General features: G+C 34.9%; 1 protein-coding gene across 1 annotated transcript in view; it reads left to right on the plus strand.

Annotated features, from left to right (window-relative positions):
* FMN2 (formin 2) overlaps positions 1-25636 on the plus strand; it is a gene marked incomplete at its 3' end in the record, with an annotated part of 164246 nt that overhangs the window by 94400 nt on the left and 44210 nt on the right. Inside the window, exons 9-15 of the mRNA XM_081997623.1 lie at positions 1422-1483; positions 8890-8981; positions 9131-9260; positions 10205-10351; positions 13006-13065; positions 13245-13365; positions 24706-24798. Coding sequence (XP_081853749.1) covers positions 1422-1483; positions 8890-8981; positions 9131-9260; positions 10205-10351; positions 13006-13065; positions 13245-13365; positions 24706-24798 — 705 coding nt within the window. The remainder of the gene's footprint in view (positions 1-1421; positions 1484-8889; positions 8982-9130; positions 9261-10204; positions 10352-13005; positions 13066-13244; positions 13366-24705; positions 24799-25636) is intronic.

Consider the following 25636-nt stretch of genomic DNA (forward strand, 5'->3'; position numbering starts at 1 on the left):
TCTGGTAAGGGAAAAATGGAAAAATAGGGATTTTTAAAATATCATTTCTGAAAACTAAATAATTTCCTAATTATTTTTTGTTTCAGTCCTATAATTTAGCTTTGTGCCCTGCTTAGAGATACAGTGTAGCCTGCTTCGTTTTATCAAGATCAACATTTCTTTGTTTATCGTTTTCTTATACTGTAACTAAAACTATGTCTCAGGCCTGGAAAGGGGAAACATGATGAGTCCCAGACTCAGAGTGGTATCTCTAAATGCTTTAGAGCAATCGGAAACAAATGAGTTTGAGTTATATTGTCTGTAGTCTTTAGGTGTATACACAGAATTTCTCTGTGACAGTTAGGGACATGGATTTATAGGACATAAAGTAACTTAGTTCTGGGTTTCTACCCCTAAATAATGTTGCAATTTCTACCTTAATCTTGCCTAAGGTATTAGTACAAGTACGCACACACAAACAGAGCCCAAGGGGTACAAATTAATGAAGAGTAAAATGGGAAAAAGACTGATATAGTGTGATAGAAATAATTTATTGCCATCACATACATTCTAATGCAACATTCTGAATTTTTTTCAAAATTTAAAATCTGGATGAGGAAAGCTGGATTTATCTGGCTTTTAAATGAATCGTCAGTGTGCCTGCAAAAAATTAAAAAAAAAAAAAAGAAAAATAATTCTTTGTATTAGGTGAGAATAATTTTTCACTAGTTTGCACAGACATTTCCTATGCCTCATGAAATGTTCCTAACATAAGTGAGCAGCCAAGGTTGTGTTCATAAAAGTGTGCCCCTCTTAATTTTTTTTTTTTTGTCCAGGTTAGGTAGATGGAAATCGCTCTCTATGCTGTTGAACTGGCTTTCTGATGTTGAAAAAATACAGTATGTGTGTGGTGCCAGAATTGGTTGGGAACAGGAAAGGCATATTTTGTATCTGTACTAAACCTGTCGGCTTAGTGCATAGAAGACTTGACCCTTGTCAGGTGTCTTGAAGTTAACTGGCTGACTTATGGATTAATCAGTTTAAGACTGAAGCCAACCAGTGACAGGAATGAGCTTTGTTGTGTGAGTGTGTGGCTGTGGTGGAGATTTACAAATTTTTATAATGCTTTCAGTTGGACCATGAAAGTCTGATGTAAAGCTTATCTCTGATCTCTGGGTATGGCCATGGCCATACTCGTGGGATCATGTTTGTGTGTTTGGGGGCAGGGAGATGAATTCTTTAACACTTGACACCTGGCTCTACCAGGTTTCTAGCCCATAGTCTTAGGGGCAGCACTATTCAAGGCATTAATAAAGTTAAAACCCTTAAGCTGTATGATCAGCAGGTCATAAAACTATTGCTGGGTATTGTTCTCAGTCTCTCTTTCACAGCTGGATTATCATCCTGACAACTAATTCTTTTTTCTTTTGTCTTTTTTATAGCTGTTGTGAACTTGGACAACTCTGTGGTTGACCTAGAGACGCTTCAAGCCCTGTATGAGAATGTGAGTAATCAGAGGAAGTACATATAATGTAGGAATACTGTAGGTCCATGTGAAGGTATCTTTGGTTTGCATCAGTATTATTCAGAAAGCTTGTATAATGTGTCTTATTTTGAAGTGACTTTATTTTCCCCAAAGCATTGGAAATAATGATGAGCATTTAATTTGTATTAATTGTCATTGTGTGTTTTATATAGTGCATACATTATATAAAAATAACATAACTTCAAAATAACTAAACAGAAATTAATTTTGCTCCTTTTTTTTCTTCTTGGCTGGGGCAGTCTTTGATCAATAGGTATTAGACCTTGCACTCCAGGTCTTTGGATTCACTTTGTAACTTCACTAATATAACAATGCTGTTCAATTAAAAGAATTGTTTAATAACTGCAATCATTCCATTTATGGAACTGTAGCTTTTAATTATTATTATTTCAGGGATTCCTCCAAAAAATTTTTAAATCTTTGAAAAGATTTGCTCTAAGCTAATGTAATAAAAAAGTAGTATAAACTGCCAGGGGTTTCATAAATGTTTGCTGCTAATCATCAGAGAGTGTTTGACGATTAGGTATGCAAAATCAGGGATTCAGAATATACTCAGGCATTTTCTAAAACTTTACAAAGCCAGTCACATGTAAAATTTTAAAAAGTGTATCTCAGAAACATGTTTCTGCCTTCAGCTGAGGCCAGTGAGCGTTACCCGCTTCTCTGAGCACATTGTCCGAATACATGGAGGCATCTCTAGAAAGGGCAAAGAGACTTTCTGTTTATTCTCCAAAGAACCTGAAAGTCTGAAACATAAAGCTGTGAGCCACAGATTGGCATTGAAGGCCAATGTATGCTATGTACTGGATTTTTTCTTTTCCTCATGTTATAATTTGGATAATATGTTCAGATTTTTGATTTTCAGACTCTAGCTTTTTATGGCCTACTTTGGAATGATTTGTCGTTTTATGAAATTTCTCATTAAAAATCCATGTTAGGGCCTGAAGAGAGAAATAGTAAGCTCTAGTCCACTTTATAGTAAAAACAAAAAGCTAAACAAAACAAAAAACAAAAATCTGACAAGAACTAGGAAGCACTTCTACTCTTATTTCATCCCTGAAGAATTAACTTACTCAACACTGCTCAGAAGGATAATGGTCAATTGGGAAACCTATTCTAACTACCCCCAAATCTTTATACTTTAAACACTCCTTATCCTTAGGCCACAACATTTCTAGTTTGGCCTGTGTTATTTTTATTTTGCATTATTTTTAATCTGCTCCCTTACACAGTACAGCTATATCTCATTCCATACATTCTTTAACATGTAAACAATTGAAGTAATTTATATATTACGTATGCATGATTGTGACAGATTGTGTTGTGGGAAGTACAGAATAGATACTGCCCTCATGGATCAGTTTTTGCATACTTCCCTCTCTTATACTGCATAAGAATTTTTAATTTTGATTAAAAAAAAATAGTCCTCATGTGGCTAATATACTAATAGGATACTTTTAAAATGCTTTCTTAATGTCTTCCCTAATATATGTCAGACTACCAGTATAACGGATTACCTGCAAATTTGCAGCTCTTTGAAATAACAAAATGCAATTGTGTTCCTTTTGTCATTACCTACATTAATTACAGAAAATATCTTGAAAATATTTTCCTGAATGAGGAAAATACCATATGTTAATCGCAACAAGACTCAAAAAGTTGGAATGACTATAACATATTTCTTTGCTTCGAATAGAATACAGATCAGACCAACTTTATCACTATATTTGCTTGGGTACAAGAAAGCAAAAAACAGAGAACAAAAAAAATCTTAACTTTTTTTTTTTTTAAAGAGCTTCATAAGGGGACCTGAATTTTAATCCTGGATCCTCTGTTTGATAAAGCTGTGTCTTGAATGGCACATTTTTTTAATTGAATTTTATTTTCTATTTTTATTTTCAGTCTTTGGTCAAAACACATTAGACATTGCACTTGCTTCCCTTGGTAGCTTCACTAATTATAACAATATTGTTCAATAAAAAAGTGTAAGCAATGGGTGGTACCAGAGATCCTGGCATGTTTGACTCGTCCCTTATTTCTCAGCCTCATCCTTTGTTGTAAGTAGGGATAAGTTTGCCTCATTTGGCTACTTTGTGGCCATTAACTTAAATAAATTCCGATTACTAAAAATTATCAGATTGTGATTTTTTTTTTTTTTTGATGGATATTTAAACACCGCTGTACAAGTTCTCAGCCTTTCTAGTTGATCTCTATGGAACATATGGGAGCATTTGTTTTACAGTTTTCCCTCAAAATGTAATCATTTTTTTCTGATTGCATATGTCTGGCATGGTGCTTTCCCTTCTTAAATGTGAATGAAATTTGGGCAGTCTCCAAACCTAAACACACCCTAATTTCAAAAGCCACAGTCCCGAGGGCTCAATTCCTGTTTACTGAGGAATTAAAGTCTTGTTAAATCACAAAGTTACTGTATACATCTCAGTGGTTTTTTATAAATGAAGAAACCCACACCCCAGCAAAGACCCAAACCCTCAATAATTTATTTAGTAGTATTAAGCGGTATTGCATCAAACGAGAAGGACTTTGTTACTGCAGCACTCTATGGTACCGTCACATAGTTGTTACATGTGATTGTGTAGTTTGCTTTATAAAAAGTTGTTTAAATATGTGTTGATTATCAGCTATATATTAAGATCTAGACAATTTTGAGAGTCTTAATAGATAAAACTACATGTAGAACAGTTATTTTAATGTGCTTTTACAAACTCTCTAATAGCAATGCTTTCAGGTGGCAGCTATAATTAGAGAGGGACAAGGTAGATAAAATTCACTGAAGTTGTCAGTTTGCTGTATGTGGTTAGGCCATATTGGTTGTCATGAGAAATATACTTATTTGCAAATAAGTGAATCTCTACTTTGAAAACAGGTAGCCTCTTAGCAGCTGAGATTATAAATAAAATATCACTGTTTGAAAGAAGATAATCCTGTTCCTGCTTATGTTTTCACTATATTGTGAAAATAAATTTATTAAAAAATGGATTAAAAATTGTACCAAAGGAGTATCTTTGATCTATGGATTTGCCCTTTTCAAATCTCTTTACATCGCCAAATGAAATGTGTATGCTTTCTTAATTTGACTTCTGGTAAATTGCCCACCCTGTCTCTATCTTTAAAAGACTTAGGTCAATGCTTTCAAAAACCTCAAAATGCCATTTGCAAGAGTGAAAGGCATCCAGAATTCTGAAGTGCATGCCTCTGCTCTGCCACTAAGATTCAAACCTCCTCAATTATTTCTTGTGATTTTTTTTTAAAAACTGGCAATTACAAGACTATAGAATGTACCTGATTTCTGATACATGATTGAGCTTCAAAGCAATGGTGGTTGTTATTAACCTAGGTATCTCTGGATATCCTTGGTTTTTCACTTTTGACAATATTCTTTAGACAAGTCGCTCAATGCTTTTGAAATATGTAACATTAACTTTGAAAACCAAGTTGACCAAAAAACCCCCACCCAAAAATTAGAAAAACCTATACACATCTAAATTCAGAGCTAAGGTTCTGTTGCAAGGAAAAAAAACCTAACCAGGAAATGCAAGATGTATGTTGTGAAATGGAAAAATGGCTCTTACCCTATATTTGGTCTTACCAAAGTTCCTGAGTTTATAGTCTTGCAAATGTAGCAAAAGTTAAAGAAGAGCCTTTTTTTTTTTCAGTAATTTCTATCAGATTTATGCTGCCTGATTTTAGATAAAGTTAATATCAAATTCTGGTATATTATAGTATTTTGTTCCATTTATGATGCTATATAATAACTAAAATTCAAGGAAATAAATGGCAGTGACATTCAAAGCAGTGCCAATGCAATCAGATTAATGACTTTTATGAGAAGTATCTATTGAATGTGTTCTTGACACAAATGTTGGAGGGTAATATAAAAGGTTTTTTTAATAATCCATCTGCAAATTAGAGAATAGATAAACATTAACTGTAAAGCTAAACTGGTAAAAAATCTGAGAAATAATCTTCTATAATACCTGTGCAGAAGGCATGTCAGATTTATTCCTTTTCTATCAAAATTTAAAATACACATGAATCAGAATTATGGGTAACGGAGCCCAAATTAGGGACTTGTAACTCGGGTTTGATTCTGAACTTGCACCATATACTTAGCCCTCTTGGTTTTGGTGAAGAGCGTAAACCATATCTCCTGAGTTTTGCTCAGGCCTACCCATGAGCGGATCATGCTTAGCTGTTGTATCTTTGCCAGCTGTTATTTCTTTGCATACACAATCTGAGAATCATGTCTTAAATAAGGAGTAATGGGTCTGTCTAAACTTTGCTCGTGGGATTTGGTGGAGAAACATTAACAGCTTTATCATTCATGTATACAACAGATTGCTGTGATAAGCATTCTAATACTTTGCTATGTTGAAAAGACCAGAGGAGAGAGTACTCTCGCTATTTATTCTAAAGAATTTGCAAATAAACATTTATTTTTATGCTCCATGCTGAAGTATTTTCTCCTTTTTAACTATCATGAAAAATTTTCAAGTGATTTCCTTTCAGTTAAATAGAAGAGAATATATTGTAGAGATTGGTGAGAAATAATAGAACTTAATTTAAAAACTGTAAGTGCAAAAATTCATTTACAAAAAACTTGTTTACAATTTACAAGTGTAAATTTAATACAGGAATTATTTGAAGAGTAAGTTGAATAAATAAAGTAGATCTTCCTACAAAGGCATACCCAGACCTCTATGGATTTGATGACATGACCACTAGAATAACACTATCAATCTTGGCATCCTTCCAGTTTCTAAAATCTGTAGATTTCATCCATTGCTGAGAGAGTTTTTAGTGATTTGAAAAGAAATGAAAGCTTTCTTTTTCTTTAAACTCTCCATTGGGTAAGAATGTTCTAGATGAAGTGAAGAAATCTCCCATTTACACCTGCTCTCTAACACAAAACCAAAAGCAAGTCTTTCTCCTCAACAGCACCTGCAATACTTATATGGAAACATCTGCGGTTAATTGCATCTTTTCTAGTCTCCATCCCATGTCCAGATGAGCCTTCTAACATTAAAAATTGATACAATTTTCTGATCTTAGTATCTTCAAAATTTCCTTCTCCTCAAGATAAAATTATACAAGCAAAATTTACTACTCTAATTATGTTTATATATCTTATGCCTGCCTTGACAGAAACTTTATGTAGAAAAGTACCTTTGGAGGATAAATCCCCAAGTTTGTTTTCTCACACTGAACTGATACTGGGGTAGGGAATACAGGAAACTCTGTGTTAAGGATGGGCCACTGCCAGTATTCTAAAATTAAAACCTGGTAAATTTAGTCTTAGCCTAGTCCTTTTTAACTGAGAAAGGCATGATACAGTATACACAGATAGACTAAGGAAGGATCAAGCAAATCAAGGTGTCTTCTCAGCACTGGTGAGGCCACATCTAGGGTGCTGTGCCCAGTTCTGGCCTCCCCAGTGCAAGAGACATGGACATATTGGGGCACGTCTAGTGAAGGGCCACAACGATGATTAAAGGCTTGGGTAATGTGTCATAGAAGGAGAGGCTGAGAGGGCTGGGGTTGTTGAGCCTGGAGAAGAGAAAGTTCAGGGGGATTTTATCAGTATGTACAAATAACTGTTTGGGGAGGTAGAGTAAAGAACAGAGCTAGACTCAGTGATGTCCAGTGTAAAGACAAAAGATAGTGAGCCTCTTGAAATTTATATACTGGAAACTCCATTTGAAAATAGAAACACCTTTTTTTACTGCAAGGTTGTCCGAATACTGGAACAGGCTGCCTAGAGAGGTGGTGAGGTCTCCATCCTTGGCAATATTAAAAACATGGCTGGACACAATACTGAGCAACATACTCTAGCTACCTCTGCTTTGTACCAAAGGGTTCAACTAGATGATCTCCCGAGGTCCCTTCAAACCTCAACTATTCTATTAATCTGTGATACAGATACTACCACCATTGTAATTTCTTAGTATCGAGAATAAAATTTATGGCTAGGGGAAAAAAAGAAAAAGTTGTTTGCAATATTTCCAATCTGTTAGAGTATTTAATAGATAAGATCAGACTACTTTAGAGAAGATGACCCTTGAAGAACACAGAAATGTCAGTATTCGGTTGTGTAGTATTCAAGACAGATGGCCTTGCAGTCATTTCCAGACTTCCTGAAGTAATCAGAGAAACTCTGAAGTGCTTTTGCTCTGAGTCTCTTCAATCTCTTCATCTTTCTGTTTCATGTCAGTAATTTCTCCCTTTTCACATACAAAGATGTTCAGCAACCTCAGAAGAACTGTTGAAACCTGGCTTTCTGGTTTCAGATTGCTTATGGAGCTGTGGCAGTATGGTTTGAGATAGTTCCATACCTCTTTTGCTAATCATGCACAAGCATGCAAGAAAGAATGCAGATGCAACCTATCTTTTGCTTTGGCATTATTTAAATAGTTAGAATTTAATTTTCCACTGTTGTCTTCAAGTTCTGTGGTGGAGTAAGTTAAAAAAACGTGTGTAGTATTTTCTTAAAGGAATAAAGGTAAATACATTTACTTCATTTTTCACTCTTGCAGAAATTAATGTTTTGAATCTATTTTGGAAACCACTGTGGATGTCAGAAGAAGGGTCAGAAGTAGAAATTTCCATTCCCCTTTTATTCCTTTCCATGCCATTCTATTTTCCAGTACTGCAGCTGGAAAAAATAATTTCTCTGTAGCATGGAGCACAGAAAGAAGTAAGGCTCTGTTTCTTTTGATTGGAATATTGAAGAAAAGACCGCACAATGTACCACAGGGTTCTCCAAGAAACTAGGCAGTTTACATGTAATTGTTTTGGCTTATTAAGATAAAAAGTAGTATGCAGTAGTTCTCATGCATTATGTTATGTATGATAGTTCCATTATAAATCAACTATTTTTTGTTGTTCCATAGTATTTTCCAAATACCAGATAAAATTTAAATTGCAGTAAACAACACAAACATATTTTCCTTTAGTTTAAAAAAAGACATTATTTAAATATATATATTTAAAGATCAGATTGCATTCAAATGCAACCCAACAGATTTGGAAAGAGAAATACAACTCAAGAAGAGAGCCCTTTCATCCAAAGTCTATAAAAACAGCCAAAGAAAAGGGAGTGGGAATGAAGATTATTGTCTCAGTGCATGGTTGAATGAATAAATCTCTTGCAGATTACTAGTAGTCAATAATATTATCTTTTCCGTCAGATGGATTTATTCTTAAAATCACTCTATACCATGAGCAGATGCTAGAAGGAAAAGAAAAATCTATGGACATGATTTGTTACACAGGCACCTTTATCTGTGTTTGACTGGGTTATTAATTAACACATCTTTTTAATTACTTTGTTTCCTTTATTCCAGAGAGCACAATCAGATGAATTAGAAAAAATAGAAAAACATAGCAAGGCATCCAAGGAAAAAGAAAACGCCAAGTCTTTGGATAAGCCAGAACAGTAAGAACATACTTATGAAAGACCATTTTTGCTCACTTCAGAAAACTTCCCCTGCTATAGTAAAGTATCTAGAGATGTTATAAAAGAAAAAAAAAAATACTGTACCTACTGACAATGACCCATATAAATTTCTTTAATCACTCCTACAGGTTCCTCTATGAACTCTCACTAATTCCCAACTTTTCAGAACGTGTATTTTGCATCCTGTTCCAATCAACATTTTCAGAAAGCATTTCTTCAATCCGTCGCAAACTTGAATTGTTACAGAAACTATGTGAGGTAGGTTATGATCTGTGAAAAGGTAGAGCTAAATTTCTGATATTTAATATTGTTAAGTTGTACTCATATTTCAAAAGTTTTCTCTTTATTTACTTTAAGTACTCATTAAATGTGAAGGATAGCAGAATAGAACGTTTTATGATTGTACTTCAACATCAAAGCAAATTTTAAGATTAGCTTTCGGTACTGAACTTTATCATATTTTTGCCATCAATGCCAGTCTCTGGAAAATAGTGTACTTCCTGCTTTTGTTAAAGCAAAATCTTCCCTCATCATAGTGACCATATCACTCCTTTCCAAATGAATTATAGTTCAGTCCACCTTGTGTTTTCTTGGATTTTGGAAATGTTCATTTCAATAATATCTCTGATATCTAACATCAGTTAAAGAGAGCAATGCTGTCTCTAGCTAGAACTGATTATTTGAATTGTTTTACCCATCCAAATCAAATACAGGGCTTTAAAATGCAGGTTCCATCAGTATTTCCATAACTGAAAACTATTTAAATAATTTAATTTTTTTACCATTTAATAGATTTTTTTAAAATTGATTAAATATTTTCATTGTTTCATGTGGGGTTTCTATGAACTTATCGCAGAATTCTCTCCTAAATTCAATATACCATTCATCATATCAGCATCAGTTAAGCAATTACTATTTTGTTTCTCTCAACAGGTCATCTCTGATAATATAGTATAGGTTTCCTATTTATTTTTTAAAGTATCCATTTTGGAGATAACATTTTCCATTCACAACAAATTACATATTCATATTATCCTACCTCTACATGTTGCAGTCAAAGGTTGTTAATTCCCTATATTTAAGCCTTTATGTAAGTATTCTTTCTAAACACAGTATCAACAAATCCGCTCATCAGTAATACTGTTAACAGTAAATATTATTGTGGATTTGAATAGAGAATGGTTTCTCTTTCTGTTTTGTAGACATTGAAAAATGGGTCAGGAGTTATGCAGGTCCTGGGTTTGGTTCTTGCCTTTGGAAATTACATGAATGGTGGAAACAGGACACGAGGACAGGCTGATGGATTTGGCCTAGATATCTTGCCAAAACTGAAAGATGTCAAGAGCAGTGTAAGTTGATTCTAAACTTCCTGTAGGCCTGAGAATGTTAAGTTCTCAGAAGATTACTTTGTCTCCATTTCCAAGTAAATGGTGTGAAACTTATGAAGGCATGTCAAGGGAATTCTTTTGGTATTGTATTTAGCTGATCACACTTCTAAATACTTGGATGTATTTATGTAGAAATATGAAAATGAACTGTCTCTTTTCATTACTGTACAAGCAAAAATGTTAAATTATGTCTTAGTTCTAATCTATATGTATTTGACGTTTGGTACACTGCAGAGTTCTAACCTTTCCTGTATGCAGAAACAATACTATGATCATAACACTTAAAAGGTTTGTTACAGAAGTGGAAGCAGTTGTAAAAGAAGTGTTAACCGTAATTCGATGCCAATTCAAAATGTTTGTGAGGAAAAAACAATAGTCACTCCTGCAAATGATTGAATAAACATCCTGAGCATTTGGGATAACCCAAAATTCATCCTTTATATGCATCATGATTAGAGAGTGCATTTCATATTGGACCATGGAACCACACAAGTAAAGAGTAATCACAGCAAGTACTAGTTGATTTAAGATTTGACTAGTATAGCCATCTGAGTAAGGAGAATGAGAAGTAGTGTTGTTTCTTGCACAGTACTAAACTGGAGTTTGAGTGTTACCAGCATTTTTGGCTTTGGTTATTCAGATTGGGGTAGTATTCAAATACCTGTTTTTGTGTACAGGGAAACAATAATCTTTGAGTCTCTATGGTTATGATGAAAAGACTCATCTGCATGTGGACAGTGGTATGAGAAAGGTTATAGCAATAATACTTGAGACTTTAAGTTGGCCCCTACAAGCTCGAGGAATCGGCCATAAGCTCAAGAAATAGGCCCGTGTGAACCTCATGAGGTTCAACAAGGCCAAGTGCCGCGTCCTGTACCTGGGTTGGGGCAACCCCTGGTATCTATACCAGCTGGGGGATGAAGGAATTGATAGAAGGACTTGGGGTACTGATGGATGAAAAGCTGGACATGAGCTGGCAATGTGTGCTCGCAGCACAGAAGGCCAACTGTAGGCTGGGCTGCATCAGAAGCAGCGTGGCCAGCAGGTCGAGGGACGTGGTTCTGCCCCTCCAATCTGGGGAGACCCCACATGTTGGAGCGGGTCCAGAGGAGGGCCACAAAAATGATCAGAGGGATGGAACATCTCTCCTGTGAATAAAGGCTGAGAGAGTTGGGGTTGTTCAGCCTGGAGAAGAGAAGGCTCCAGGGAGACCTACTTACAGCCTTCCAGTACTTATAGGGGGGGCTTATGAGAAAGGTGGGGACAGACTTTTTAGCAGGGCCTATTGCGATAGGACAAGTGGTAATAATTTTAAACTAAAAGAGGGTAGATTTAGACTAGATTTAAGGAATAAATTTTTCACGATGAGGGTGGTGAAACCCTGGCACAGGTTGCCCAGAGAGGTGGTAGATGCCCCATGCCTGGAAACATTCAAGATCAGGTTGGACGAGGCTCTGAGCAACACGATCTAGTTGAAGCTGTCCCTGCTCATTGCAAGGGAGTTGGACTAGATGACCTTTAAAGGTCCCTTCCAACTCAAACTGTTCTATGATTCTGTGATTCTATGATGTATCTAGTGAGTCATTGTCAAGATCTGCTGTTCTGAAAGTGGCAGAAAAAGAAGAGTTTTTTTCCCTGCTTCGTCACTCACTAAATATACATGCTTTAGCTGCTGGGTTAGGTAATGGTTGTTTACGCTGAGTTGAGAGATGAGGTCAGCCATTTGCCTTTAAAGGGGTGGAGGAACTTCCTTCTGGCATGCTTGTTTCTTTGGTAAGCCAAGGGAGTGATGATGTGAACAAAGCCTTAGTACAACATGTTTAGGGCAGCTTACTTTAGCTCAGCCTTCTGTTGGACTCTTGATACATCACGAGTTTTAAAACTTGGCTTGGTAGAACAATAGGTGCACTAAATTTGGTTTGGTGACTCAGGTCTTTAGTACTTAATTTTCTGGAAATATTATGACCATTAACTTCTCTACCACTGATCAGTCAGAAAAGTTCTTACAAAATACTTCTCTGAAACTATCTGAAAATACAATTCTGTCAAAAATCCTCTTCAAATCATAGATTTTCTGCTGAAATTTCATTACAGAGATTACAGAGTGGAAACAATGAGAAAGTTCCCCCAAAGACCCCAAAAGTGCCAAAATTCATTTAGAAAAATAACTGTCTTTGTTTAATTTAACTTTGGTTATAGTTAATAATTTATAAAAAATTTGAATGTTGTCAAACAAGTTGCACACATCAACCCAGAAACAATTTACCTTTTCCTTCTGTATTTCAAATTGTAAGGCTTCAGTTTACAATGATGTAAATTTTAAAAATCAGGAGTGACTTACACGAGTGTTATAACCTTTCTATTATTTTATATTATATTATATCTATTATAAAGGTTATAACCTTTCTATTATTTTCTCCATGATTAAATGGTGTTTTTGAGTGTTGGTTTTTCGTTGGGTTCTTTTTTATTTTTTTTTTTTTTTAGTTAAGGTGCCAAATGAGCAAAATATTTTCTGTACTTGACACTAAGTATTTCATTTACTTGAATTATCATTTCTGATTTTTTTTCAGTGAGTTTCAGTAAAACAGCAAACTTTATTCTCTTTTATACAGGACAACAGCAGAAGTCTTCTATCTTATATTGTCTCATACTATTTGCGTAATTTTGATGAGGTGAGTGAGAATTAATTTTGCTCTTTTAAATTAAAGTTTAAAAAAATCAACTTATATTCACTCTTCTGCTGGATGAGATGAGGAAATGTGCACAAGTATTCTTTGTGCTTTCAGTTATATATTTTTGTATATAAAAAAGCAATGAGCACTATGTAACTGTTCATTTGTGTTTTTGTCAGGATGCTGGAAAAGAACAATGCATCTTTCCTCTTCCAGACCCACAAGATCTCTTCCAGGCTTCACAAATGAAGTTTGAAGACTTTCAAAAAGATCTCCGCAAAATGAAGAAAGATTTGCGAGGTACTGAACCTAGATTAAGTGCTAACTATATGTTAACAACATATCCCTGCTGTTATCATTTGTAACATTTTGAAAAATTAGATGATAGTATAAAAATAGCTGTGTATTTTTGACTCCTCAGTTACTATTTTGTTTCCTTAATTTGCTTTTCCATGACCATTTCAGCAATAGTTCATCATCTTCTGTAGATAACCTTGAAGAGATTATTAAAAGAAACAACATCAAACCAGTTAGGTTAAAATGTTTGTTTCAAAACCAAAACAAACAAACAAAATTTTTTTTTTTTTTTTTGCAAATGGCTTTCAACAAGTCTTTCACCATAAAAGGAACTGAAAAGTGTCGGACCATGTCCACAACAAAAAAAGTGGATAAGCAGGTCCAAATATGATAGTATTGTCTAGCAGATAAAGTATGTATGGCATGTTGTTAAAGACAGTTGAAATAACCTGAATTTACTAAAAAATAACATGTAAAGGAAGTACTTGTTTCTCATGCTTGTGGAATGATTTCTTTAAATGAACTCAACAATCTTAAAATAAGATGTATTTGCTAGACTTTATTAAAGAACATGTATCATATAATACATTTCTTAATAACATTGGGAACTAAGCACTAAGTTTAAGTTAAGCAAGAGTACAGTTCGGCTATATGGCCAATGATGGCTAATATGCATGACCTTCAATATTTTTGCTAAAAGTCTCTGCCAGATTGGCCAGTTGTACCATTACGCTAAATCTTAGAGAGAAGGATTCAAATCAAGCAGTGAAATGATCTTTATATTTCTGTTGCATTGCTGATTTTGAATGCCATGTATCTAGAGATCAAGGAATAGTTTGGTAAACCGTTAGTCCCTGAACAACCTAGAATGGAAAGTTCTCTATTAAAACAAAAACATAACATGGTTACCAAATGATATCTTCTTGCTTTCTGTTTGGATGTTTTAAAATTTATTTTAAACATTTAGGGGTAATATTTAAGGTTGTATCAAGGTCACTTAGTGTGATACTGAGGAGCAAGCTGCAGCACCATCCATTTGCTGCCCTGAACAATCCAGGGGGCAAAAATCCCACAGTTCAGCCATGAAAATTTATTTCTATACTTCCTGTAACTTTCAGATTATCTCAGGGCTGATCTCTAAGCTTGCACATAGAGAAGAAAGATGCTTAGGTTTGATTGAAAAAAGGTACTTGAATTTAGGTGCATGTTTACAAATATCCGTAGAGGCAGACATCATTCCTCACAAATTCACCAAAAATGGTTTCATATAGATGAAAGGCTAAATATTTTTAGGGCAAGGTTGAAATTTGCACACAGGCATAAATCTCTTATGGAATAAATCCACACTGTGCAGCGATCAAAGCAGGGGTTGTGTAAAAATGGAAATTACACGCTTTGCCATCAGACTGCAGTTGAATTCTTTCTGTGCTTCCAATCTAGCCCTTAGGCTGAAGTCTCTGTTGTCTGTCTGTTCTGTAGTTAATGAAACTGAAGAATAACTGCAGACACCGTCACTCTTTCCCTATTACCTTTGGTACAAACTTTTTTGGGCCAGCATTGGCTCCCTTCTGCATCCTCTTCTGGATATAAAGTGACAATTTCAAGTCGCATTATGCAATCTCAGTCATGACTTTCTTATCAGCCCTGAGTGATGCAAAATGCTTTGCATTGACTCTTTTTTCCAAAGAAAAGTGTCATGCTAAATTAAAAATTATTTCTGTTATAAAAATCTATGACTGCAAGAACATTCACTAAAAATTCTGGGTATTCCAATAGCTTAATTGTTGTAATGCTTTCAGTGAGATAGAACAGCGAAGTTTAATGCCAGTCTTTTTTAAATAGAGTACAATTTTTAGCTGAATGGGTAAAATGACTTCAAAGTGTTTTTCCTCTGCATTTAGTTTAAGTACACTACCAGATTTGCTAATGCACATCTGGAACCTCATGAGTTACTAGCGCTAGCAAGTGCCTCATTAAATGACTGAGCAGGAAGAAGGCTGTAAGATGCTGAGCAAATTCTGACAAAATCCTAAGTATGATCTTCTCCTTCTGAAGTTGGTGAGAGTAAATGAGTATTGAGTATTCCTGGGAAATACTGATTATCACCGACTTTAAAACCATAGAAATAGATGCCCATTAACGCATTCCAGTTTTATACTGAGATGCGGACTGTAACCTTGGACTTAACTTCATCGGTAATTAGGTGGAATATTTCTTAAGAGGATTCCACCATTAGGAGGGGAAGTTTTGTGCTTTGTTCTTTATCATCGAAAACCTGAAAATTGCAGATAACATTGATGCAGGCAGTATCACCAGTTTAAAGGTATTCTGTCCATGTCAGTTGCAAATACCTTGCAAACCAGGCACAATGAGATCATGCTTACTGCAATGGGGGAAGGGGGTATTGGCTCACTCAGGAACAAAAGCTTCTGAAGATACTTTATTTCTGTCTTAAGAAACTTTCCATGTTCATTATTCAGAGGTAAACTTCATCCCGGAAGGATCCTTTCATAAAATTATGTGGATGCTCAAAAAACAACAACAAAAACACAAAGTAGAAGATTACTATAAAAAAAATTTTTTTTTTTGTAACCATAACTAGAGCAGTTCATTTTAGCAACACTGTATTTTTCCATCTAAATAGTAATCGGTAACATTCACAAAGATGTGCAGATACAAATAAGCTTTATGGTTCTGTAAAATAATTTCGTTGTCATGCACTTTTACAGTTCTAAGCTTGGGCTTATGTTTTTATTAAAGGAGTTGTTATGCTGATTGCTTAAAAAGAAGCAGCACTGATGATGTTCAAACTTGTATGCTTTCTTTTCTTTTGTCTTTGAAGGCTCTCGTCCATTTTTAAGTTCTTATGAACTGTGTGCCTCACAGTTTGTAAAGAAGAAAGTCTCTTCTATGATTTCAGATTAAATGTGTAAATCCAAAATACCTTCAGAAAGCATGCTGTGTGCCTGTTCCAAGATTAATAAGACAGAAATTTACAATTTTTTTAAATTGGAAAAAAAATCTCCCCTAAGATTATAGTGGAAGCTACACTAACCATGTAATATTAAACTTGCAAATAGTTCAGTTTTGGTTTTGTTTTTTAAAATAAGGTAGACCCCATGGATAAAGTTCATATACTAGATGTTTTTAAGATAGAAGACAAAGAACAGGTAGATCCTTTTACTAACAAACCAAGTGAGTTTGGCTCCATCTGTTGCTCCCAGATTTCACAGCTCTCCAGGATTCTCACTTTAGCCTTTTTAACTTCAGTGACATATAGTTTGTTAAGCAACTTGATCTGCTTTTGATCTCTCTTGGCTGTCAGCAACGTTCCTTGATGCAGTCATGCCAGGCAATGACTTCTGTTCCTATGTCATTCCACAGAAGAAACTTTAGCACTTGCCACATGACTTAAATCAAGTCACCATGTAAAGAAAATTGGGCATCCAGGGTCACAAGAGCAGTGCATGACTCTCACTGATTAGGACCTGTGTTGTATATCTATTATTAGCAGTATATTTTTCTCGACACTTCAGAATGTTAGAGGTGGGGCAGAAAGATGTGGAAAACGTGTATTGAATAAATTAATGTTTTAATCCTCTCTGCTCTGACAATCTCTGGAGGTATAATTGTGGTTTAGGAAAATGTTAGATTTTTGGCCCTTGAGATTCTTCAAGATGTATTTAGTTTAGGAGAGAACTAGGACACTAAAATGGCAGTGAGAGTTACAGTATTTATGAAGCACTTGTGGCAAGTTAAAACTGTTTAGAAGCTGTTCTTTGGCAGCACATTAACATTTTAGCTTTACAATAGTAAGTTTATTCTTGCAAATCAAAATTCATCAGTTGTCACTTACTGCAAAACTTTCACTGAAGCTCAGCTAAAAGGGAATTAGAAACAATGTCAGGCAGAAAATAAATCTGACTAGTAGAACTTTGAAGAGATGACTAATACCATATAATGCAGACTGCTATAAAATAGAGTTGAAGTCAGTACTTGTTTATATGTCATAATGTTGTCATATTTAATATCTTTGAAAACTGATTACAAGTAATAATTATGATAATTAAATATTATTTTTGTAGTGATGCTTTCTTTTCCCATTGTGAGTGTTTACAACTCATTGAAAAGTCTCCATCAGTAAGAAGCTAGGCTGTGTGGCCCACTATATCCCTCCGATTTGGAATAAATGTGTCTGAGAATGTTTATAGAGTGTTAAGCATTTGCAAAACACTTTGTCTTTTAAAAAGTATGTTCCAAGAAAAGACCCACAGTAACTTGGAAAAATATATGTTACCTATTTTTTCTTTGCTTCTTACAGTCACCTAAAATTACCTACTCAGCTTGGATCTGCTAGTTATGGAGCTGGTATATGCTCTCGGGTTTAATACCTGCTGTGTAAATCAGCAAACTGGAAGTATCATATTGTGCAATAGAAGGACTTTTGAATTTGGGATGGTGTCAATGTGGGACTGAGAGAGATGGGATAGCATGTCATGCTTAGACCCGTTACCATTTCTTTCTCACATAATTATCTCATAACTATTTATCTTTTGACAAATCACCCCTCTTCCCTCAGTAATGGTTACCCCTAACACCTAGAAAGAAGCCCCAACACTAAGAGTGAAGTCAAGTGGTAGCTTGGGATGTCATTTTCCTCTTTGTGGCCAACTCTGTCTGGGGTGCATGGATTACTTTGAAAAATAAGGTTGTGTCCACTGTTAGTTCTTATACGTAAAATTGAAGTTCACAGTCTAAAATAACCCCCCCCCCACCATTCAATTGCACATCATCCTTTCTCTCTCTCATACACATATCCTTATATCTTTTCATATTCACAAGACGCTCTGTTTCCATTATGGGGCTAAGACTTTGGCAACATTTCAGTGCTACTTCTTGATCAGGAACAGGAGCAGTATTAATTTCAACTTCAATTAACAAAGTTAAATAGCCAAAGCCATTTATGGTCCCACTACAGATGACAGAAAAGGAAGGGATTGGTCTCCTAAAACTGATTGGCCTCTCCTAAAATTGAGTGCTAAGGAAAGGTCTTGAGTCTAGTCTAGTGATCTATCTTTTAAATAGCTAAAGTTTGATGAAATAAAAGTCCATCCTAAGAGGTTTAAAAAAAAAAAAGTATTTTTTTAATGTGCTTCTACATTGGTCTTCCAAGTTGTTTTAAGAGAAGGTAGGGAGCTGGGAGAGAACTGAAATGGAGAAAAAATTGTATTATTGGAGAGTTTGAATTCATTGCCTCATCAAAAACTTTCTGGTTTAAGATACTTTGAAGTGTTTGTATTTCTGTTATTCTCTCCCTACAGTTTTGATATAAATGGGAATGAAGATTTTTCACAATTAAGGAATAATCCTTTCTTTTTCTTATATAATCTATAGATTCATATTCTGATGAAAAGACGCCTTTAGTCTTTTTTAATAAAATGCCAAATCTTTCAAGGTAATTATTAACAAAATAATACAGCAACGTTAGTGGTTTTGGTCAATCCTACAGTTATCTGTACAGTCTACCTTTACAGAAACAATTATTGTTTAAACCAAATTAAATCTTTAATTTTGCCTACGCATTAACAGCTGTGCTTCCACAAATTCTAGATGTTGTTCAGTTATCACTGAAAGGGTTAATTGCTGCAGCTATGCAGCATGCAGACTCCTAAACCTAAACCAGATGTAAACTAAAGCCAGGCTTTCAGTCAATCTGTGAGTCATATTTTACTGTCCTTAAAACTCCAAACAAGGAGCTGTCTATGGAAGCCCTTGAAGACTCAGCAGTTCTTAGTGTAATTCTTTACAATTACAAAAAAATAAATAAAAGAAAATTAAGAGCTCTTTCTGTACTTGTGGCCGAGTTCATCAGAGTTTGTCTTTTGATGAGGCCAGTATTGTTTCCTTTTGGTAAAGCCTAAGCTTTCTTTTAAAGTCACAGGTTGCAGCTGTAAGGAATCCAGCAAGCACTGAGGAAGTTGTGAAAACAGTGGTTATGCTGTTATATACTTTTTCAGGCAAGTAGGACACAGGCATATCTCCTGTGGGAGTCTGAGTACTCAGATCCTCTGAAAATTAACGGTATCATTTCAAAACTTCCTTAAAGCCTTAAAATCAAAGAGTCTATGAAATCTCAGTGCAACTTGTGCTCACAGGTACCTTAAACAGTCTTGAAAATCCACTTACTTATATATAGAGGTCCTATAGAATTTATGTGATTTCAGAAATGGTTAACCAAAACAGCCTAATGGACCTGTTAATTACTCATCCAAGATAATTCATAGTTCTGCTTGCTTTCTTATTGGCTTTTTTGGTGGGGTTTGTTGTGTGTTGTTTTGGTTTGAGTTGGGTTTTTTAAGTGTTTTGAGGGTGTTGAAAGAAAAATCATACTGCCCATTATCATCCTGACCAAAGACAATACAGCAAGCCAGAGGAGATGATCATCTGCTCACACATTTTGTTCAAAAAGGCATATTTTAAGATTAGAAGAGTTTTGTGCTTCCAAGGGCTAAAATTTAGTATCCAACAGACCTAGTTGGAAAACATGCATTAAAAAGATATCCTGTATCTTGAAAACAGTTTTTTCTTCCTTTTTAAAAAAGTAAAGCAACTATTTTTGATACTGAGACTGGGTGTATTTTAGATCATTCCCAGAATTGCTTACTGATAGCGTTATTAAAATGCACAGAATGATTTGTGACTTTTCTTTTCTTTTTCTCTATAGATGTGTCTTAACCAATATTGTCTGTTGTGAAACTTTATACAGTTTTAGTATGTTGAACTAAAAATAAAAAAAAAAAATAGGATGACCATACTAACACAATAGCTTGAAAAATGACAATTTTATTTTAACGTGGAAATAGAGAATGAGGTGAGATTCTTGAGATACTGGATACAGCTGGAATTACAATTTTTTAATTTCTCTAAACTGGTTTTCAACACAGATTTTCACATCAATTTCCAGATCAGTAGCATTTGAGAGATTTTTCTATGTAAGGGCAAAAAGCTACCAGTTTGAATTGCCCAAAATTTAGAAGGTCCTCCCACGAGAATGCATTGTTATTGCTTCCCTGGAAAACCACACTCAAACCTCTGGATGTTAGAGAAGAGAGGAAACTAAATGGACTTTTGGTCTTTTCCATTGTTGAGATATTGCTTATATGTTAATATTGATTTAGAGGGTTGGAGGTGTCTCTGCCCATGCGAACTCCTGCTTAGGACTTGAGATCTTTGGAAAATACAAGATCAGTGCATGAGGACTGTGTATTCAGGACCACAGGGAACTGAAAACTTCACCCTGCTGCAAAGCAATATGAAGAAGTTTTTATCTTTCTTTATTCCTGTTTGGACAATTCAAGGTTGTGAGATAGCTTCTACGTAGTGCTTTGCTTTTGTGACTGCCTACATGACTCTTGTTTGAGGTACCTTAAATACCTTTCAGTTCTTATAAGAAAATTCCAATTCTTACATGAAAAATCAATTCATTAGAAGAAAATTTAAAATCTGCTTAAACTGAGCTTAGGAATACACTAGCTCTGTCTAAGTTTTTCAGTTGCGCACACATCTCCCCAAGATGTGAGAATAACTGAACCTGTGAGAATTGGGATGATAACAGAGGAAGTTTTGAGTCTTATTAAAAGAGAGACAAACTTGTGTTTCAGCCAAAACTTTTACAAACTCTTTACAGCAGATCCCCTTTGCCAACTTATTCCTTTGATATCTGGGATGTTTAGCTGGGCTGTTTCATGGAGAGAAAGGCATTTTGAATATGAAGCTGAGGGGAAAAAAAATCAAATATAGAAGACTGTTGGTATTCTCACATATTTTTTTTTTTCATGATTCACATCCATATTGCTTAGAAGTTATCAAATACACTTCTGACAGAAACATTTATTCAGTATCTTATTCCCTCGCTCGGGCAGAAATACTGGTAAGCGTCTAGTGTTTTGTATTCCCTTAATATTATCAACACTTTAATTTCTTCAGTAACAGTGAGCAATAACAATACATCATACAAGGAGCAGGATTTTATACGCCTGCTGACAAATTACAGAATGTGGTGAATGAGTACTATATCCAACTATATCCAACAGGTTGTGCAGGGAGACCACAATTCTGGTCTTGGTGCTCTGGAGAGCTGGGAAACTCAGGAAGAGCTTACAACGCCTGTTAATTCTTTAATGAAGAAAGCTTCTGATGAACTAGTTTGTTCTAAGCATCGTAATACTGATATTAGTATGGTAATAATGACAGCGTTTGTCCTATGTTTAAAGGTTGGATGCTGTACATGATATCTTACTTTCTACAAAGCAAAAAAAAGGGATCTTTTTCCTGTGTTTTATTTTGGTTTTTAAATGACTTGGACATTGTTTGCAATTCAGGAATAGGGAAAAAATGGTCCTGAACTGTTATTCTTCTGAACATTTTGTCTTTTAATGGGAGGATGGGGGCAAAACCCCCAAAAAACTCCACCAAAAACTGGAGAAACAAAGCTATCATTAACTGCACTCCCTTCCCCCCACCCCACATGCATGCACAAACAAATCAGCCATGGAAAGCTTCCCACATCTGAACGGTTAAAGAACAGACATTTCATTCTGACCATATTACATGTTTTTCTTTTCCATATCAAGTTGAATATAAAGAGTAGCATATCCCTGCATTTCCTTATAGACGTTGAAAAGGGACTGCTTCAGGCTATTGGTATGGGTATAGGCTAAGATTTTTGGTGGATATATATCCGTAAGATCTATAATTCTCTCAAATCAGCTGAGAGAGCAGGAGTCTGTGAGCTGCAGACATTCATTCAAGAGAGTGTAATGTTGTATTTCTGTGAAGAATATGTAATCCATATTCTGGAAAAGGGTATAATTTGGATGATATTAAATGTTATGGTAGGTTCTATAGCATTTTTCAGCTCTGCCACTTATTTCTGAATAATAATAGAAATTCTATATACCACCATCAGAATGTGTTCCTTTGCAGAATAGTGCACAGTTTATCTATATTTTTTGTCTACCATACGCTGTAAGAAAATTCATGGTCATTTGGATCCTCTCCCCTATTGCAGATGTGTTGACTAGCATTTGTTTAAGAATCTGCAATATAATTTGGGAACTTTTGGAACGTGGTTCTGTTCGCACTGTTTGGAATTTTAAAGTTTTCTTTGCTGAGGTTATCAACACACCTTGATTTTTATTTTTTTTTTTTTCCCCACAACCTCTAGACATAGCAAAAACATCAGCACAGGAAAGGAAAGTTGAATCATTGTGCATTTACAATCTCAAAGTTTGCCAACAGTAAACACCTATTTATCAAAGGAACAGATTCTGTTCTCTTCCATTCTGAAGGAACATGTTTCTCCAACCTTAGAAACTTTTCATATACAACATTAATTCTATTTCATATTTGACTTGACATATGACTGAATGTTTTACAGGCTTGCCCATGTGACTATATTTGTGTGGGCTTTTTGTTGGTTTGGGTTTTTTTTTGCTTTTAAATATTGCTTCATAAGCAAGGTTAACTTTTTAATTAAATATATTCATGTTAAAACTTTTCACTAAAAATATGCTGGTAATTATTTCTATTTTGCTCTAAGCTTAAGAAAAGATTTTTAAAAAATTGAAATTCTTATTGTCACCCTGCTTTGCTCCACTTGTGTTGAGTTACCAATTATTTGAGTCAGTCCTTTTCTGTGTATGTGCATTTTAAAAATTAGTATCTCTAATTGTCTTTGGTATATTCACAACTGTGAAAAGAGGTGATTAACCAGTGTCTATGACATGTAAAGCTGCATTCTCCAAAGATTTGCTCCAGATATAGCAGACCAGATGAGTAGTACAATGAAGGTGAATCAATTTACACAGCTAACAGAATATAAAGACTACCATGACATCTATTTACCTTCTTGGATCTCTAGCTTGAACAACTAGGTACAGATCTGCAGTGGGTTGGCTGACCAGCATTTGCCAAAATTAATGATTCTTATCTTTAATTATGTTATCTTTAATTGCTCTACCATGCTCTTTTGTGTATATCGTTAGTTTCTTGCTGTAAACTAGAGACTGGTATTATTTACCAGATTATAAATTCATGCTTACTGAAGTAAGAACAAGATTACAACTGATTTTTTTATTATTATCCCCCTACACACCCTGAGACACTTTCAGATATTACAGAACCACATTTTTAGAGCATAAAATGGTGATACATGTAAGGCTACTACCTGTTGCTTCCAGTCTTCAAAAGCAGACTACCATTCTCACCTGTAGATACTTGGGTTGATGCAATTCTAGACTTCATTTATATATAAAGGAGATAATTGTGATAGTACATTCTACTGCTTCAAAATCTTTTTTTAAATGTCTAACTAGTCTTCTGTATTTAAAGACATAGTAATGATCCTGTTTTGCTGAAAGAAACCCTAGAGAGTAAACAAAGAAAATACATTTTTTTGAATGTGTGCAATTTGCTGGAAATTTTGAGGCAGAATCAAGCAGGATTCATTTCTGTTGCGTGATGGGAACTTACCACAACCTAAAGAGATTTCCCTTCTAATAGAAATCAGGGCTTAATATTCTTCTGAATTAGTAGTGCCAAGTCTTCTGTTGCTCCAAACTAAATTAGCTTGGATAGTTGGTGGAAGCACGATGGTACAACTTCACCAATGACTTATCTGTGTGACAGCTGCTTCAGGCTCCAGCTTCTCTGTCCTGATCTCTACCAAATAAGAATCATGCTATCCTTCTCCAAGGTCTCTAATAGAGTAAAAACTGTGATAACTATACTCTTATATTCTTTCACTTTAATAATTTTGCACTATTACTTTTGAACAATGCAAGGCACTTCACTATGCCTGTTGTTTCAGCAGGTATCAAGCCCTCATCTGGCTTTACTCAATAAATTAAGGTCCTTCCTACTATTCGGTGAAGCTTTTGCATCTGAACTTTGATTCAAGCATTGTTACCTGGGCCAGTTATATCAACACGGCTTGGGATCCAAGTTTGTTATTTTGTTCTCATACATTTCAGTCCCTTAAATTTTTTTTTTTGTCCTTCAAAACAATTAAATACTGCTGTTAATTTTTGCTACCACTTATTTTAACACACTTTCCACAAGTTATCCATATATTTTTGTGAAAAACATTTGACCAGGAACATAACTGTTCCTGAATATATTATCATAGTGTTTGTACTTGAAGTAGTGTGTTTGAGGCACATATTCCAGACGTTTCACTGTTATGTGAAATTTAATGTATTAATTTAAGTGTGTCTTTTATTACAGTATGCAGATCCATACTATGATATGTCATCCTAAACTAATCTGTTACTTCAATTTCAGTGTGTGAGACAGAAGCAGCAAAAGTTTATCAGCTATCACTAGAAGAGCACCTCCAGCCTTTCAAAGACAGCATGGAGCAATTCATTAGTCAAGGTAAATAATGAAACGTCACTTAACCTTTTCATGACATTTCAAAGGAAAGTTATGGGAACAATGTTTATACATTGTGGGAAAGGGACTGTTTATTTTGGCATCATAGAAAGATGTGGATTAGTTTAATCAGATGCCACACAGTTCTAAAAGATTTGCAAAATGATTCTGTTGGTACTGTAGGTGTCTCACTCTCTTTTGCATGACAGCAAAGACAAATGCCATTGGCTTGAATGTGTTATCTTCTGATAAGTTCAACATTCCAGTAGAAAACAATTTTACAACCTTTGTTCCTTGAAAAATTATTGAAGCTGGATCTCTTTCATTAACTTCTTTCCAAAAACATAATTCTATTGTATGCACCAAAAACATAGAGTAAACATAGCAAAAATAGTTAAAAGTTTTCCAGATATAAGGCAAATCCGTATGAAATACTTGGAGGTGATTAGTGGAAAACACTGTAAGAGAAAATACATTAGAAATATCCATGATGAACTGGCATCCTGAGTACTAGAAGGAAAACACTTTAAAAATGTGTTAAAAATAGACTATGCTTTCAATGCTTTACTAGGCCCTTCTTTTGGAAGACTATAGGAGATATGGATAACTTTAATTTTTGACTAGTGGTATATCAGAGCATTTCCTGAAACACTACTCTGGAAGAATATACTTTGTATTGACAAGTTGATTTTTTGATACAAGTTAAGCTTCAATGCATCAGGTTTGATATTGCATTTTATAATAGAAGACAGACCTGTTATCTTCTGAACAGGTAAGTTACCTGAAAAGACGCCTTCTAGTGCTGATTCAATGGATCTGTCAGTAATTTGTTAACCTAGAG

The sequence above is a fragment of the Phaethon aethereus genome (genome assembly GCF_964289735.1).
Source record: "Phaethon aethereus genome assembly, chromosome: 3".
NCBI classification, from domain to species: domain Eukaryota; kingdom Metazoa; phylum Chordata; class Aves; order Phaethontiformes; family Phaethontidae; genus Phaethon; species Phaethon aethereus.